The sequence below is a fragment of the Panthera uncia genome (genome assembly GCF_023721935.1).
Source record: "Panthera uncia isolate 11264 chromosome C1 unlocalized genomic scaffold, Puncia_PCG_1.0 HiC_scaffold_3, whole genome shotgun sequence".
Lineage (NCBI taxonomy): Eukaryota > Metazoa > Chordata > Mammalia > Carnivora > Felidae > Panthera > Panthera uncia.
In genome coordinates this window covers 22,024,562-22,038,388 of record NW_026057584.1, presented here as the reverse complement: position 1 = coordinate 22,038,388, position 13,827 = coordinate 22,024,562, and the positions used below count along the sequence as shown (strand labels likewise).

Genomic DNA, 13,827 nt, shown 5'->3' with positions numbered 1-13,827 from the left:
AGGGGCCGAGAGAGGAGACAGAGGATCCGAAGCAGGCTCCAGGCTCCACACAGACAGCAGAGAGCTCAGTGCACCACCTGAACCCACAAACCGTGAGATAATGACCTGAGCCAAAGTTGGACGTTTAACCACCCAAGTCAGATGCTTAACCCACTGAGCCACCCAGGCACCCCTAGGATCTCGCTTCTGACAACAGATCTCTTCATGCTGTCTTTCACAGGGAGCTAAAAACTGAAAGTTGAAGACAGCGCCCTGCACGGGCTTCTTGACTAAAAGTCCAGCCCAGGGAGGACAGTAGGTAGCATGGGCAGGGGCTTAGAACTAGGTGTGTGGCGAATCCTCCCTGACGAGAGGGAAGACTTAGAGAGTAAGTAACATAAGGATATGTGTACATTGTATACACAGCATCCATCAAGATATTCAGAGGTTGACTTCTACATTTCTAGAAAAAAATAGGAAAGTTTAAAGATTTTTGTGACTTAACATGCCAATATAAAGGACAGTTAGGAACAGAGCAAGTTCCTCACCTCCCCAGCGGGTATGCCAATGCTGATGTTGTTTACAGCTATAATCTTTTTGTGGATAAGTTGGTAGGTCTTTGTGAGACGATGGAGCTGGACCAGGTCAAATTCACTTGCGCCATTTTCCACTCTTAATCTCTCAGCTCGGACGTCTTCATCTTCGTCTATTGTCTCCACTACAGGAGACGAACTAAATTTTCTAAAGAAGAGTCTAAAAAAAAAAAAAGAAAGACCCAGTGATTTTGCATCAATGATTTTAAAGTGGCACCACTCAATTTCAACATGTTTTAATGAATTCTCACTTCACTAAAAGCGCGCAATCACACACTAAGCTTCAGATTTGTTATGCATTATGCTACTTAAGTAAGTTAAAAATTAGTACAAATGCTCTTCACCATATTCAGTGACATGAATGTCCCTCTATGTTCTGTTTACTGTGAATGTCTTACTTAGTATCTAGGCAATATATTAAGGTTATCAGCCCTGAAAGCAGTCTCAAACCCACATCAGTACCTTGCCTAACGTATGCTAAAGCAAACGAATCCAAACAAAATTTAAAAACCCAACAAATCAATTCAGGTCTTCTTCCCAATGTCCCTGTTTCTTTTAATGATATCCCCAGAGATTCTAACTGTGATGTTTTCTTTGAATCTTCCCCATTACAAAATCTACGCATGTAGTCAGTCTCCTAACACTGGAAATGCCTTGGAACACCCAGTCATCAATCATGTTCTGTCTATTTCTATTACCATCACAGGCTTTCACTGTTTCTCACTAAATTCTTCAAGAATTTCTAACTGTTCCAATATCTCTGATCCTCCATTCTAAACTGTATGACCTCCACAGAATCACATCTCCTAAAGCACCGTTTGACCATGTTGCTTTCTGGTCAAAACATTTATTGGACTATTATTTGTTTGTTGAAAAAGTCCAAATAATCTCTCTACCCAAGTATCCAATAGACTCCATAGTCTTCCAGCCACATGCTTGAGCTCCTACTATTTCGTTGCCTTTATTCTACGTTCTAATCAAATTGTATTACTCATTTCTCAAATACACTTAAGATTTTTTTCTCGGTCTTTGCTCTTGTCATTATTTTTATTACTATTAACTTAAGTTTTATTTTTCAATAGGTGATATATGCACACCATGTATTAAAATGGTACTGAAGAATATATAGTGAGAAGTAAGTTTCCTTCAACTCTATAGAGCTCTCCTCAGCAGGGCACCCATAGAGAGATAGTATATGCATATGTATGTATAAATTATAGTTCTTTTCTAACTCAAATGATAATATACTTCACACAAAGTTTTGAACTTAGCATTTTTCACTCAATAAGTATTAGTAGTAATCCCAAATATTCCATACAGAACTGTATCAGTCTTTCTAATGCCTGCATAGTGTTTACCTATGAAAAAATGTAAATTTGTATAATTTATTTAACCAGTCCATGAAGGACATTTAGGCTGTTTTCATTCTTTTGCTATTAAGAATGGTTGCGATGATGGATAGCTTTATACATTCATAAATCTGCAAATGTGTGAGCATATCTGTAGGAAAAGAATCCTAGAAATGGAATAGTCGGGTCAATTGTATGCATATTTCTTTTTATTTAAGATTCCATTTTCTCCTTATTCAACCTTCTCTCAAACCCATTGCTAATACACTACTCACTCAGTCTTCTTTCTTCATTTCTACTTTCTAGCCATCCTTTAAACTCAACTCAAACACTACATCCTTTGTTTATGTATGCATTTTCTCTCCACCACTGAATCTTAATCTCTTTAAGGCTAACAATTGTGCTTCTTTAATTTTATTCTCTCACTCTACAATAATACTTGCAGACACAGAGTGAGGTGTGATAACTATTTACTGAATGGAATGAGTGGTGAATTATGTTACAATTTTTTTAAGTTTTTTTAGCACATTTCCACGTTACTAATAGAAAGGTTTAGACTATTGTTCCTTCCTAAATATTTTGAATTGAGTTCTATCATGCATGTCAAACACGATGTTTTCTTTTTATTTACCTGAGTTTCTTTATTAGCCATTCGTTGATTAAGAGCCGCAACAAAAAGAACATGGTGCCCTGAGAAACCAAAGCCACAAACATGGCACCTAGTTTATCCATCTCAAAGGTTTCACTTGGGTATTCCACTCCATATGCTTTTAAAAAGTCTAGGACCGACTGTTGTTGAGAAAGTTCAATCAAACCATAGCCAAAACAGAATTGTGGAAAAATCAGGAAAATACGCTTGAGGGTTTCAGAAATAAGTTCTAAAGTCTGAAATAAGAGAAAAAAAAAAAATGAAACTCAGTGTTAGACTTCTGACAAATTGACAAAAATTTAAAACTGATGTGAGCAAATGTGATGTGGGCAAATATTAAAACTGGGGAAGTTTATCGAGATCGGCAATTATTTCCCATGTGCGTTGAATTTACATGTAAATATTTACTATAACCAAAACATGGAGATTTATTACTAAAATATAAACAGAAAAGGTTTATCTTCTTTTTGAGATGATCTGAGGCATCAGGCCAAACCCTGGAGACAGAATCACTTCTAGCCCTGCCTTAGATCCTAGAAGTGTAGAAATAGCCAGGATGTTGAGGTCTGGTACAGGGTCTTGGTCATGCCTAGGTAAAGAAGGGATTTGGTACAGTGAAGTTTTAGAACTTTAGGTAATTCGTATTTGAAGAGGGGCTAAATGGTGAACTGAGATGAAGGAGAGACAACCTATCTACATGAGGAGCAAATGGCTTATTTTCACGTTATTCACACTTGGGCCAACCACTTGCAACTCATGAATTGTCTTCTTCCTCCTGGAGTGTGCTTGTCTGTTCCTCAGTTCACGTAGTTTCCTCTCCATTCTTTCTCATTCAATTGCCCAGCACTGTTCGCGCTTCCCTTCTCACTAACTGTAATTGTCAGCTTTGAATGGGAAGTGATGCTCACAATGAAGTAGACTCTATCTAATACATGCTTGAAAGGGAACATATCAGGTTTGTTCTCTATGAATGTTCAACAAAAAAAAAACCACCCTTAACCAATAGTCACATAACTGAGCCATTGTCCTTGTTCCTACCATATGATAACAATTAATGAATAAATATTTCACTGGACCAATAGGTTCATGATTTTTCTAGTGTTGTACACAATAATTTGATTTCACCTCCACTTGAACGCTTTCAAATGCCAATAGTTTTGACATTGAGTAAATATAATCATAGGCATTAACCTACTTGGAAACTAAAAAGAATCTTAAAAGGCTGTAGTTTCTCTTCTATCAAACTTAATAGAATTAACTGAAATTCCTCTTTTCTATTTAGAGAATGCAAAATGTAGAAAATCTTTTCACCTTGAACATACTGAAACATTTCATACGTTTATTGAAGTTTACCAGGCGAATAATGGACCTTACCGGATCATTGGGCTTTTCCTTGGAAAGGAAGTATACCACTGACAGGGAGACAATGGAATTGATGCCAAAGAAAAGGTTGATGCAGACGTAAGTGATGAAAGCCATCCCTGTTTCATGGAAGAGCCCAGCCAGTAAGTACATCCAAGAAAATGTGGCATACCTATATGTAAATAACACAAGGATTAAAATTATGCTTTAATCCTTACTCTTTAACAAACAGACAAAACTTTTGATAGGGCTCCAAAGTGAAAATAAACATTAGGGATGCGTCACTAAGCCTCACAGCTAGATCTCTGTATTATAAAAACTTTTTTTGACAAATTCTTTGGATTTTTAAAAAGTGACGTGGAGAAACGGGAACACTCTTGCACTGTTGGTGGGAATGCAAACTGGTGCAGCTGCTCTGGAAATCAGTGTGGAGGTTCCTCAAAAAATTAAAAATAGACCTACCCTATGACCCAGCAATAGCACTGCTAGGAATTGACCCAAGGGATACAGGAGTGCTGATGCATAGGGGCACTTGTAACCCAATGTTTATAGCAGCACTCTCAACAATAGCCAAATTATGGAAAGAGCCTAAATGTCCATCAACTGATGAATGGATAAAGAAATTGTGGTTTATATACACAATGGAATACTACATGGCAATGAGAAAGAATGAAATATGGCCCCTTGTAGCAATGTGGATGGAACTGGAGAGTGTTATGCTAAGTGAAATAAGTCATACAGAGACAGACAGATACCATATGTTTTCACTCGTATGTGGAGCCTGAGAAACTTAACAGAAGTCCATGGGGGAGGGGAAAAAAGAGAGGTTAGAGAGGGAGAGAGCCAAAGCGTAAGACTCTTAAAAACTGAGAACAAACTGAGGGTAGATGGGGGGTGGGAGGGAGAGGAGGGTGGGTGATGGGTATTGAGGAGGGCACCTTTTGGGATGAGCACTGGGTGTTGTATGGAAACCAATTTGACAATAAATTTCATATTAAAAAAAATAATAAAAAAATAAAATAGTCAATAATTTAAAAAATTAAATAAAATAGTCAATAATTTAAAAAAAAGTGACAGTAAGAAGCTTTTCTTTTAAGGAAACTTGAGTAGTTCTATATCATCACAACTACAAATGAATTCCTTTTAGAGATGCTGTCATCCAATCCAAGAAACTTTTTTTTTTTTTTGCTCTCAGAAATAAGAGTTTAATCAATATAAATCTTATAATTTAAAGAAAAGTAATGACATTATGGTAAGCTAACTTAGCAGACAGAGAAAGCTCAGAAGCTGGATGTCCTGCTGTGAGCAAACACTTGAGCAACCTTTGGGGTAATGATGAAGAACCGGAGGCAATGTAAACCTTCATCTGCTACACTGCTATGTCAATGGCTACTGCCCATGCATTCAGGGCAGAAAGAACTGCTATGCTAAGCACTGATTATATCAACCCATACTACCTGTATAGCCCCAATACAGAAATAATACTTGTGTGTGTGTGTTAAACATCCATAAAAATATAAATAAAATATACATGAGGATACATACCTTGCAATGTGATATATACTCATAATTTGTCAATACACAAATCCACACATGTATGTAAATTTTTCCGATCATTCTGAAACATCCATTTTTATGTAGCTTATATTACATGTGTAGATTACCAATCATGACACTTGGTACCTAGTAAGTACTCATTAATGTTAGATATTACTATTAATAACGACAACATTCATTTTCAGAAGTACTGTACTGTACAAACTGTGGACTAGCAAGTATAATGTGTTGTCAGTCATCACTCATGGCTACTGAAACCCCAAGACAATTGTAAATTAGCTAATGAGATTTAGTTTCTGTTTGTGCCTCAGAACACTTAGTTCTGTTAATTCTTTTTTCACTGCAGCTTACCCAAACAGTAGAAGTAGGAGGGATACGGCACCTAAGTTGTTTTCACTGTAGAAGGCAGGTAATTTGAAAATTGCAATGACACCAATTGAAAATGCTACAGGCACCAAGTAGAAGACCTATGGGAATATGTAAAACAATGCTTAATACATGGTAAATATTTGGGACTCATGGGTGGCTCAGTCGGTTAAGTGTTCAACTTTGGCTCAGGTCATGATCTCATGGTTCATGGGTTCAAGCCCAGCACTGGGCTCTGTGCTGACAGCTCAAAGTGTGGAGCCTGCTTTGGTTCTCTGTCTCCCTCTCTCTCTGTCCCTCCCCAACTCACACTCTGTTTCTCCCTCTCTCTCTCTCAAAAATAAATAAACGTTTAAAAAAATTTAAAATATATATATGGCAAATATTTTCCCAAAAACATCAATAGCCCATCTAGTTAAAACGATAACAAGTTAACCTTGAAGTATGTGAAGGAATGAATTTTTATTTATGTTCCTGTTGCTTGTAAGTTCAGCTTATTTTACATTGATTTCACTCTAGAATTTGTCTCCTGTAATATGAGGTCAAGCCAGTCACCATCTTTATAGATGTACATGGAGTCCCTGGTGTTCCTGCCTCCAGGCTTTGAGACTGGGGATCACTTTGTGACAGAGGTTCAGTGAGAAAGATAAGACAGTCAGGTATCTTGGTATTAGATGCAGTCTTCAAAGTACTGATTTCATTTTGAATGCTGGAACTCTCTCAGGTGGCTGATTTCGAAGGCCTGGTTATCGGTGTGAGCCACTCTGCGTAAAACAGTGGGGTGGCAGGTTCCACACATTCTTGGAATCACAGTATATGAACAAAGAACTCAGTGTTTTATTGGCAAATAGAAATAGTAAATGCTGTGCAGGCTGCAGCAAGAGGCACACTATGAAAGAGATGGTAATTTAATCTGGAAGGGAGAGGAATCTCCTAAATTGGGATGAGCACCAGACATATGACAATGGAATCTGAGTAGTAAGTAGCCCTTTGCAGAAGTGTGTACTTTGAGCTCTCTTGACATTAAAACTCCTATTAAGTCCAGAGGAGTCATTACCATTCTTTTAGATTTGACTTCTTCAACAAAGGCATTTCAGACCTCACTGGATACATTAACAAAGTGGATATGCAGATAATTACCCTCTAGCTCTTCAAGCCAATGATCTATACAGCAACTCAGACAATTCTGCCATAATCACCAGGCAAATGCATACCACATCCTGGGCTTTTGGCCAATACTGGCACATTTGGAGTCAAGAAAAACCATCTGAATTTGGGGCCCATTTTATGCAAATGAGAGAGCTGTCAATGATATTCATCCTTTATTGTCCCTACTCATCTCCTCTAATGTGTCATTCATCAGGGACTGCTACTTCGAAGTTTTTACCATTAGTATTTGGTACCATTCGGCAAGGCTATTTTGCTTTCTATTTTTCCACGGTAGTGGCTCTCAAACCTTATTATGCATAAAATAACTTGGAGGATTTTGTTTAAAATGTATATTCTCTGGGTTCCACTCCCAAAGTATAGAACTAGTAGGTCTGGAGGGGGCCAGGAATCTGCATTTTAATAAATGTCCAGGGGAATCTGATATCGGTGGGTCCTCAGACCACAGAGACGAGGGGAGGTGGCTCTTTCTTCTAATTATCGGGTGACTGTAAGTCTGATGCAAATTATTTTTTTCTTTTTTCTTTTTTAATGTTTATTTATTTTTGAGAGACAGAGAGAGACAGAGCATGGGCAGGGCAGGGGCAGAGAGAGAGGGAGACAGAATCTGAAGCAGGCTCCAGCTCTGAAATGTCAGCACAACACAGTGCTTGAATTCACAAACTGTGAGATCATGACCTGCGCCAAAGTCGGATACTCAACCAGCTGAGCCACCCAGGCGCCCCCAAATTATTTTTTTCTTAATTTACTGACTTGTAGTGATAATTTTAACAAGGTAGGCATGAATAAATCCTGTATATAAGAGTGGTATCTTCTACCCCAATCAATCCTGTCTTTCCTGCAAGCTACTCACCATGTCATAAATGAAGTTTGTGGCCCAGTAGCAAGTCACACCGACGCCTGAAATGTGCTGCAGCTGCTTGGCTTTGGTCTGATGCTCCCTTACAACATAGGTGACAAAGCTGGCGGTGGTGACAGAGTAGCCCATCAGGATGGAGAGTGCCACTAAAATATCGATTAAGCTGCTCATTCTGTAGTGAGCAATAGGGAGAGGAGAGCATACATAAGTTTTTAGAACTCTTTTCCTTTCAGAAAGATTCATGACTAAAACCATCAACAAAACAGTATACGACTTGGCTGTGACACAAATAAGTCTTCCTGCAAGGCAGCCAGATAATATCTTCTACATGACTTGGCTATGACCCTGGATAAGTATAGCTCTAGTGCATCTGAATTGACTAGGGATATTTGATCAAAAAAAAAAAAAAAAGCCCACTTCGGTCTCTAAGGGTTACTGGGTGTATGCAAGGAATATATAGTCCTTGAGCACAGAAATAGTACTTAAATGCTATGCAGGGAAATTGAAATGATGAAGCACTTACGCACTTGACTTATAAAAGCAGCAGATTCTGACTCTACAGCCAGCAAGCTCACTTGGCAACCCCACTGCACAGACTTTCAGAAACTTCCTTTTATCCCAGTCAGTGACTTGTATTAACAGCTCTTCTAGATTGACATTCATTCAGATACAACTGTGATTTCCAATTACAGTACTTTATTCAGAGGCTTCACTATGCCAAGGAGTAATGTAGTCATACCAGATATTTCCACTTACGTGGCTTGTTCTTGGTCTTGCACTCCTGGATAAGGATGACTATACATGATGATGCCTTAAAGAAGAGACAGTTCTGTTCATTAGTAGATATTCAGTTATTCAGAAATACCAATTTTTGGATGAATAATGCATAACACTTTCCTCCTTATGCTATAATTTTGCTTTGGGGATAGTATTTTAAAGGAAAATTATCCCCCCCCGCTGCCCACCTCCGCCAACTAATCTCATCAATGCCACACAATTGGTGGCATTCACATAAAAATTAAAAAAATGTTTTTTCCCATTGTGTATGGAATTTTGGGGGAAGGGACAAGAATTTCCATTTCTTATATGGCATTTCCCCTCTATTACATTTTCCATTTCTTCTCCCCATCTAATCATGCACGTTTGTATTTCAGTGGCACTTACTACATTGGTGTTTTAGACCAATTATATGAGGATCTCCTAAAGAACACTGACCACCCTCATCCCTCTTTATCGTGCTGTCGGCCAGGTTGGGAAAATACTGTAGCCTGAGAAGATCCTTCCTCTTTCACTACCTCCAAGACGTCTATTTTTCTAGAACTTTATCTACTAGGGTAAGGCTTGAGAGCTTCAGTCATCTCTGACGGGTTTTCATTGAGACACAAAGATCCAAGAGAATTCAGAGAAACTAGCTGGTGCCAGGAAAGTAGTCATTTAATTCCAATACAGTCCTAAATTATTGGGATCTCCCATAATCAGTTATAGTTTCTGAGTTAGAAACAAGATTCTTTTCTCCGCTTATCAGAGGATGATCATTAGTCATAGTCAAAAATGGGCTGGCAAAAGTTTCCCAAGGGACTACAGTGTGAAGACGAAATCTATACTGTCTGAGTAACTTTGGAAAAGAATAGTAGGGGATGGCAGTGAGGCTGTCTCTTAAATATTTGTTTTATTAGAGTCATAAGCTGAGCAAGAACTTTCTCACTTACTGCTCATGTAGTATATGTTTATTATATCAAGATATTAAGACCCTTTCACAGCAGCCAAATATAAATTATTCTAAAGTTATATTCCCTCCATTAACTTAAATTTATAATTTTTGTTGAGTAGAATGTAACATATTTTGAGGTTGAATTCTGCAATTGTTACATGTTAAAGAAAAAAAGTTTAATTAAAGCAAAACAAAGAAACTACCAATAATAATCAATTTGGCCTGTAACTTTAATCACATCATTGGGGGAATGCACTTTTCTTATCTTTTGTGTAAATTAACAGTCTCTCTTTTTACTGAGGTTCAGTTTTCCTTGGGGCCCTACTTAAACCTTATTGTTGAATTATAATATAGGCAGGGGAAAAACATTTCTTTTATTTCTTTCTTGTATTTCAGAATCAAGAACTACATTATTTCACTAGAGGAATCTTTGCAAATGCGTTTACTCCACTATGAAAAATGCTGCCAAACTAAGTGTTTCATAGATATTTTTAGCAGAAAGATCAAGTAAATGCATTAGGGTTGAGGATGTATAAAAATCTTCTCTGTGGGTTCTACCGTATCCAGCATAATGTTCTGACTACAGTGATTAGTCAATGAATACTTATTACATCATATTGAACCTTAAAATTTCAATTATTTCCCCCATATATAATATACATTAAAAATAACATATTATCTGTTTCTGTTGTCTCTATGGGCATACATCTAAAACCAGGTGCTTTCCATTGATCATTACTACTAATGCACTAAAGGGTCAGAACAAACAGGAGCGTAGAGGGAACAATATGTCCGTATGTTTGGAAAAGAGCCTCATTGTAGAACAATTGTTAGGGGAAACAAGCAAACCTTTATTGTTTGAGAAGAAAACAGAATTTTCATGTTAAATTAACCACTAGAGGGAACCACATGAAAATAATAGTTATTGACATAGCAAAGGAAAACTAATTAAAAGATTTTTACTAGCATGTTAGAATTCAAAGAAAATCAATTTTATAGCTAAAGCAAAATCCTAATTAATGCAGAATTCAACAAACATGCTTTAAAACAGCTAGTGTCATAGGGGGAGGGAGGTGGCCGGAGAGCAATTGAGTTGATTTTTAAAGACAATATTACCATGGCAGATCCCATATGTGCATTACAAGACAATGAAAGTATTTTAGGGTGACATGATTTCTTCTCTGAAGAAAATCAAACTCCTCCCACAGAGGGTGGAAAGCAACCACTTTCATGAGTCTATATAAGAGAAGTTAAGGGGGGCCTGGGTGGCTCAGTCAGTTGAGTGACTTGTGGGTTAGAGGCCCACGGTGGGCTCTTTGCTGAAAGCTCCGAGCCTGGACCTTGCTTCGGATCGTGTCTCCCTCTCTCTCTCTCTCAAAAATAAATATTAAAAAAAGAGAAAAGTTTTTTAAAAAAGGGCACACTACTACTAACTGCTACAGAACTCATAAACCCTATTTTTAAACCTAAAAAATAAATTTCCTTTGAAGGTCAATAAAAAGTTTATGCTCCAGAATTCTAATTCTTTAAATTCTGTAACTTAAAACATGCAATGGTAGGAGCCACAACAAGCCTGCTAGGATCCAGGGTGATTTAGATTACTTCAGTCTTGGTAAAGAATACTACTAATAAATGAAACCTGAATATAGGTTTCAAAAGCCGACTCTTCAAAAGTGGCATGTATGTTTTTCTCACCTACCTACCTACCTACGCTACATTTTCCCCCAGTCGTATCTACAGCTCTTCTGCTTCCATTATCCTCCATAGAAACAAGTATCTTTTGTTCTGATGAAGACATCCTACCAAAAGTCAAGTACTCAGTAGTATTTCAAACCAGGTTACACAAAACCTATCTGGCCTTAGTCACCATTTAATTAATTAATTGATTAATTAATTCTCTTTCACATTTTTATTTAAATTCTAGTTAGTTAACATTAGTACAATATTGGTTTCAGGAGTAGAATTCAGTGATTCATCACTTACATATAACACTGAGTGCTTATTACAAGTGCCTTCCTTAACACTCATCACCATTTAATTTAATTTGTCACTTTTGACTATGTCCTTTATTGGTGCTATAGATCTAAGGACTATCTTTCAGTCTTGTTACTTTCTTCATGGTTCCTCGTGCTAGGAAACTGCTATAGCAGGTGGGAAGGAATGCTGTTCTCTCTAAAATGAAGACTGACAGACTCTCTTGCTAGAATGAGTGGTTGACTCTATAACTCACTTCTACAATCACGAGAACATCCAACACACATTGTTATGCCCAACAGGAAGGAGATGAAAAAAAAACAGACGCTGGCATTTCTAAAAGACCGGTTGTGTCTTTTTTCCTGTTTAATAGGCTATTTGTTAGCCTATTTATTAGGCTATAGACTCAGTATTGGCTAATAAATATATTACTCATTTGCTTCCATCATCATTATTATTTTTTTTAGGATCAGTAAGGAAAAATAATTTGAGCAAGGCTTAAGATGATAAAATGATTTGATTGACAGTAATTGAATTAGAAAAAATAAATCAGTCTTTTTAAAACCCCAAATCCTGTTTTGAAAACCACGTGGATGCCTCTTGGGAAATCCAACTGCAATAGATCTGGCTGAGTACCGAAAAGTATTAGAAAACTGAAGGGGCAGGACTCAGACAGACTTGGGTTCAAATTCCATGTCTGGGCTCTAGAAAATAGTAACAGAGAACAAAAATATTCATTCTGAAAGGCTACTGGTAAGGATTAGCAATTTTTCATATAAAGCATATATTATAGGGTAAGTGCTCAATTAATGATCAGGTGTAGAACTTCTTAGTTTAAAAGTTTTGGCTTCATCTTTAGATTTATCAACATTAATTATTTTTAATTCTTAGCCTATATACAAGTAAATAGTAATAAAATGTTTTCTTGTGAGTAATAGCTACTAGATGTGAGACCAGAAATAAGCATGAAGTAAGCTTTATTATCCTGATTTGATAAATGAGGAAACTAAATTAACCCAAAGTTAAGGAAATTATCTAGAATGTTCCATCTGGTGGTAGTTACTACTTTCAGACTCCTTTTAAAGATCTGTGACTTAGATACCATAAAATACCTGGAGGAAACGGAATCTTATATGCATTTTTATAGGGAGAGAGGCAAAAGTTGCAATACAAGAAGCTTCTGTGTAAGTAACTTTACCGTGTCGGGCAGCATCATATGTTGACATGTTAACCCGCAGGAGGAAATTATTCAAGCTGTTGAGGTAAGCTGGAAGTGAGTGATAGCCTTCTGGATCATACCATACCTGTTAAATTCCAAAAAGGGAGGCAAGATCAGTATGGTGTTTAAATAAATTAGGCTGCCTTTACATCTGACAGCTCACAGAATTTATATTTAAAATAAGACCAACAATTTCCCAATGAGTTATTTTATCTTCGAAGATTAGAACCATTCCCCAGAGTGCTGACCACAGACCTCTACATTTCCAATTTAGAGATGGACAGAGATTGAGAAAACAGGTTTTTTTTCTGTATGATAGCACCACGTTATTAGTTATTCTGTATCTTCTGCATAGGCAAAGCTTGAAATAAACTGAAGAAATCGTTATTATCTCCATCTCTGTGGCTGGTCTGTAGTGACTCTGGGACTAGAGCTAAAGCATACTCAATAATAATAATAATAATATAAAATAATGTCTAGGCAAGGATGTAGAAAGAAATTAAATACAAAGACAAACATTGTGTCCTTAGCAACAAGAATGATAACCTTGAAATTCCCACACTAACTTTCTATTCTTAGTTGCAAGGCACAGGGAGGAGAGTTACTTTACCTTCTGTGTCAAAAACAGAGGGATTTAAAATACTGGTGTGCCTCAATTCAAGAGACCCAGTTGATAATTTAAAATTACAAATCTAACTTAGAGAGAAATTATTGGTTATTAGAACTCTTTGTTTATGCAAGAATGTTTACTTTGTGTGTGGAGAGAGGAAGAAAAGGAACAAATGGCAGAGAGAGGGCATTCAAATCTCCAACACTACTGTCTGTTTTCTATATGACCTTTTATGAAAATCGGCTAAAACAGGCTCATAATATCTCATAGAAATGTTGTGAGGATGTGATCAGGTAGTTTGTGCACCAGATGATACTAGTGTTGGGCTTATCACAGTTATTTATATATATGTGTGTGTGTGTATATATATATATCACATATATATATATATCACATATACATATATCACATATATATATCACATATATATCT

The 13,827-nt window shown here is 36.9% G+C and overlaps 1 protein-coding gene across 1 annotated transcript in view; it reads right to left on the bottom strand.

The window, feature by feature from the left end:
- The window catches only part of ABCA12 (ATP binding cassette subfamily A member 12), a 175,972-nt gene that overhangs the window by 13,514 nt on the left and 148,631 nt on the right, over positions 1-13,827 (bottom strand). Inside the window, exons 39-45 of the mRNA XM_049614967.1 lie at positions 12,765-12,870; positions 8,638-8,692; positions 7,876-8,053; positions 5,841-5,956; positions 3,945-4,104; positions 2,553-2,806; positions 528-732 (exon numbers count right to left, since the gene is read on the bottom strand). Of these exons, the coding sequence (XP_049470924.1) occupies positions 528-732; positions 2,553-2,806; positions 3,945-4,104; positions 5,841-5,956; positions 7,876-8,053; positions 8,638-8,692; positions 12,765-12,870 (1,074 nt within the window). The remainder of the gene's footprint in view (positions 1-527; positions 733-2,552; positions 2,807-3,944; positions 4,105-5,840; positions 5,957-7,875; positions 8,054-8,637; positions 8,693-12,764; positions 12,871-13,827) is intronic.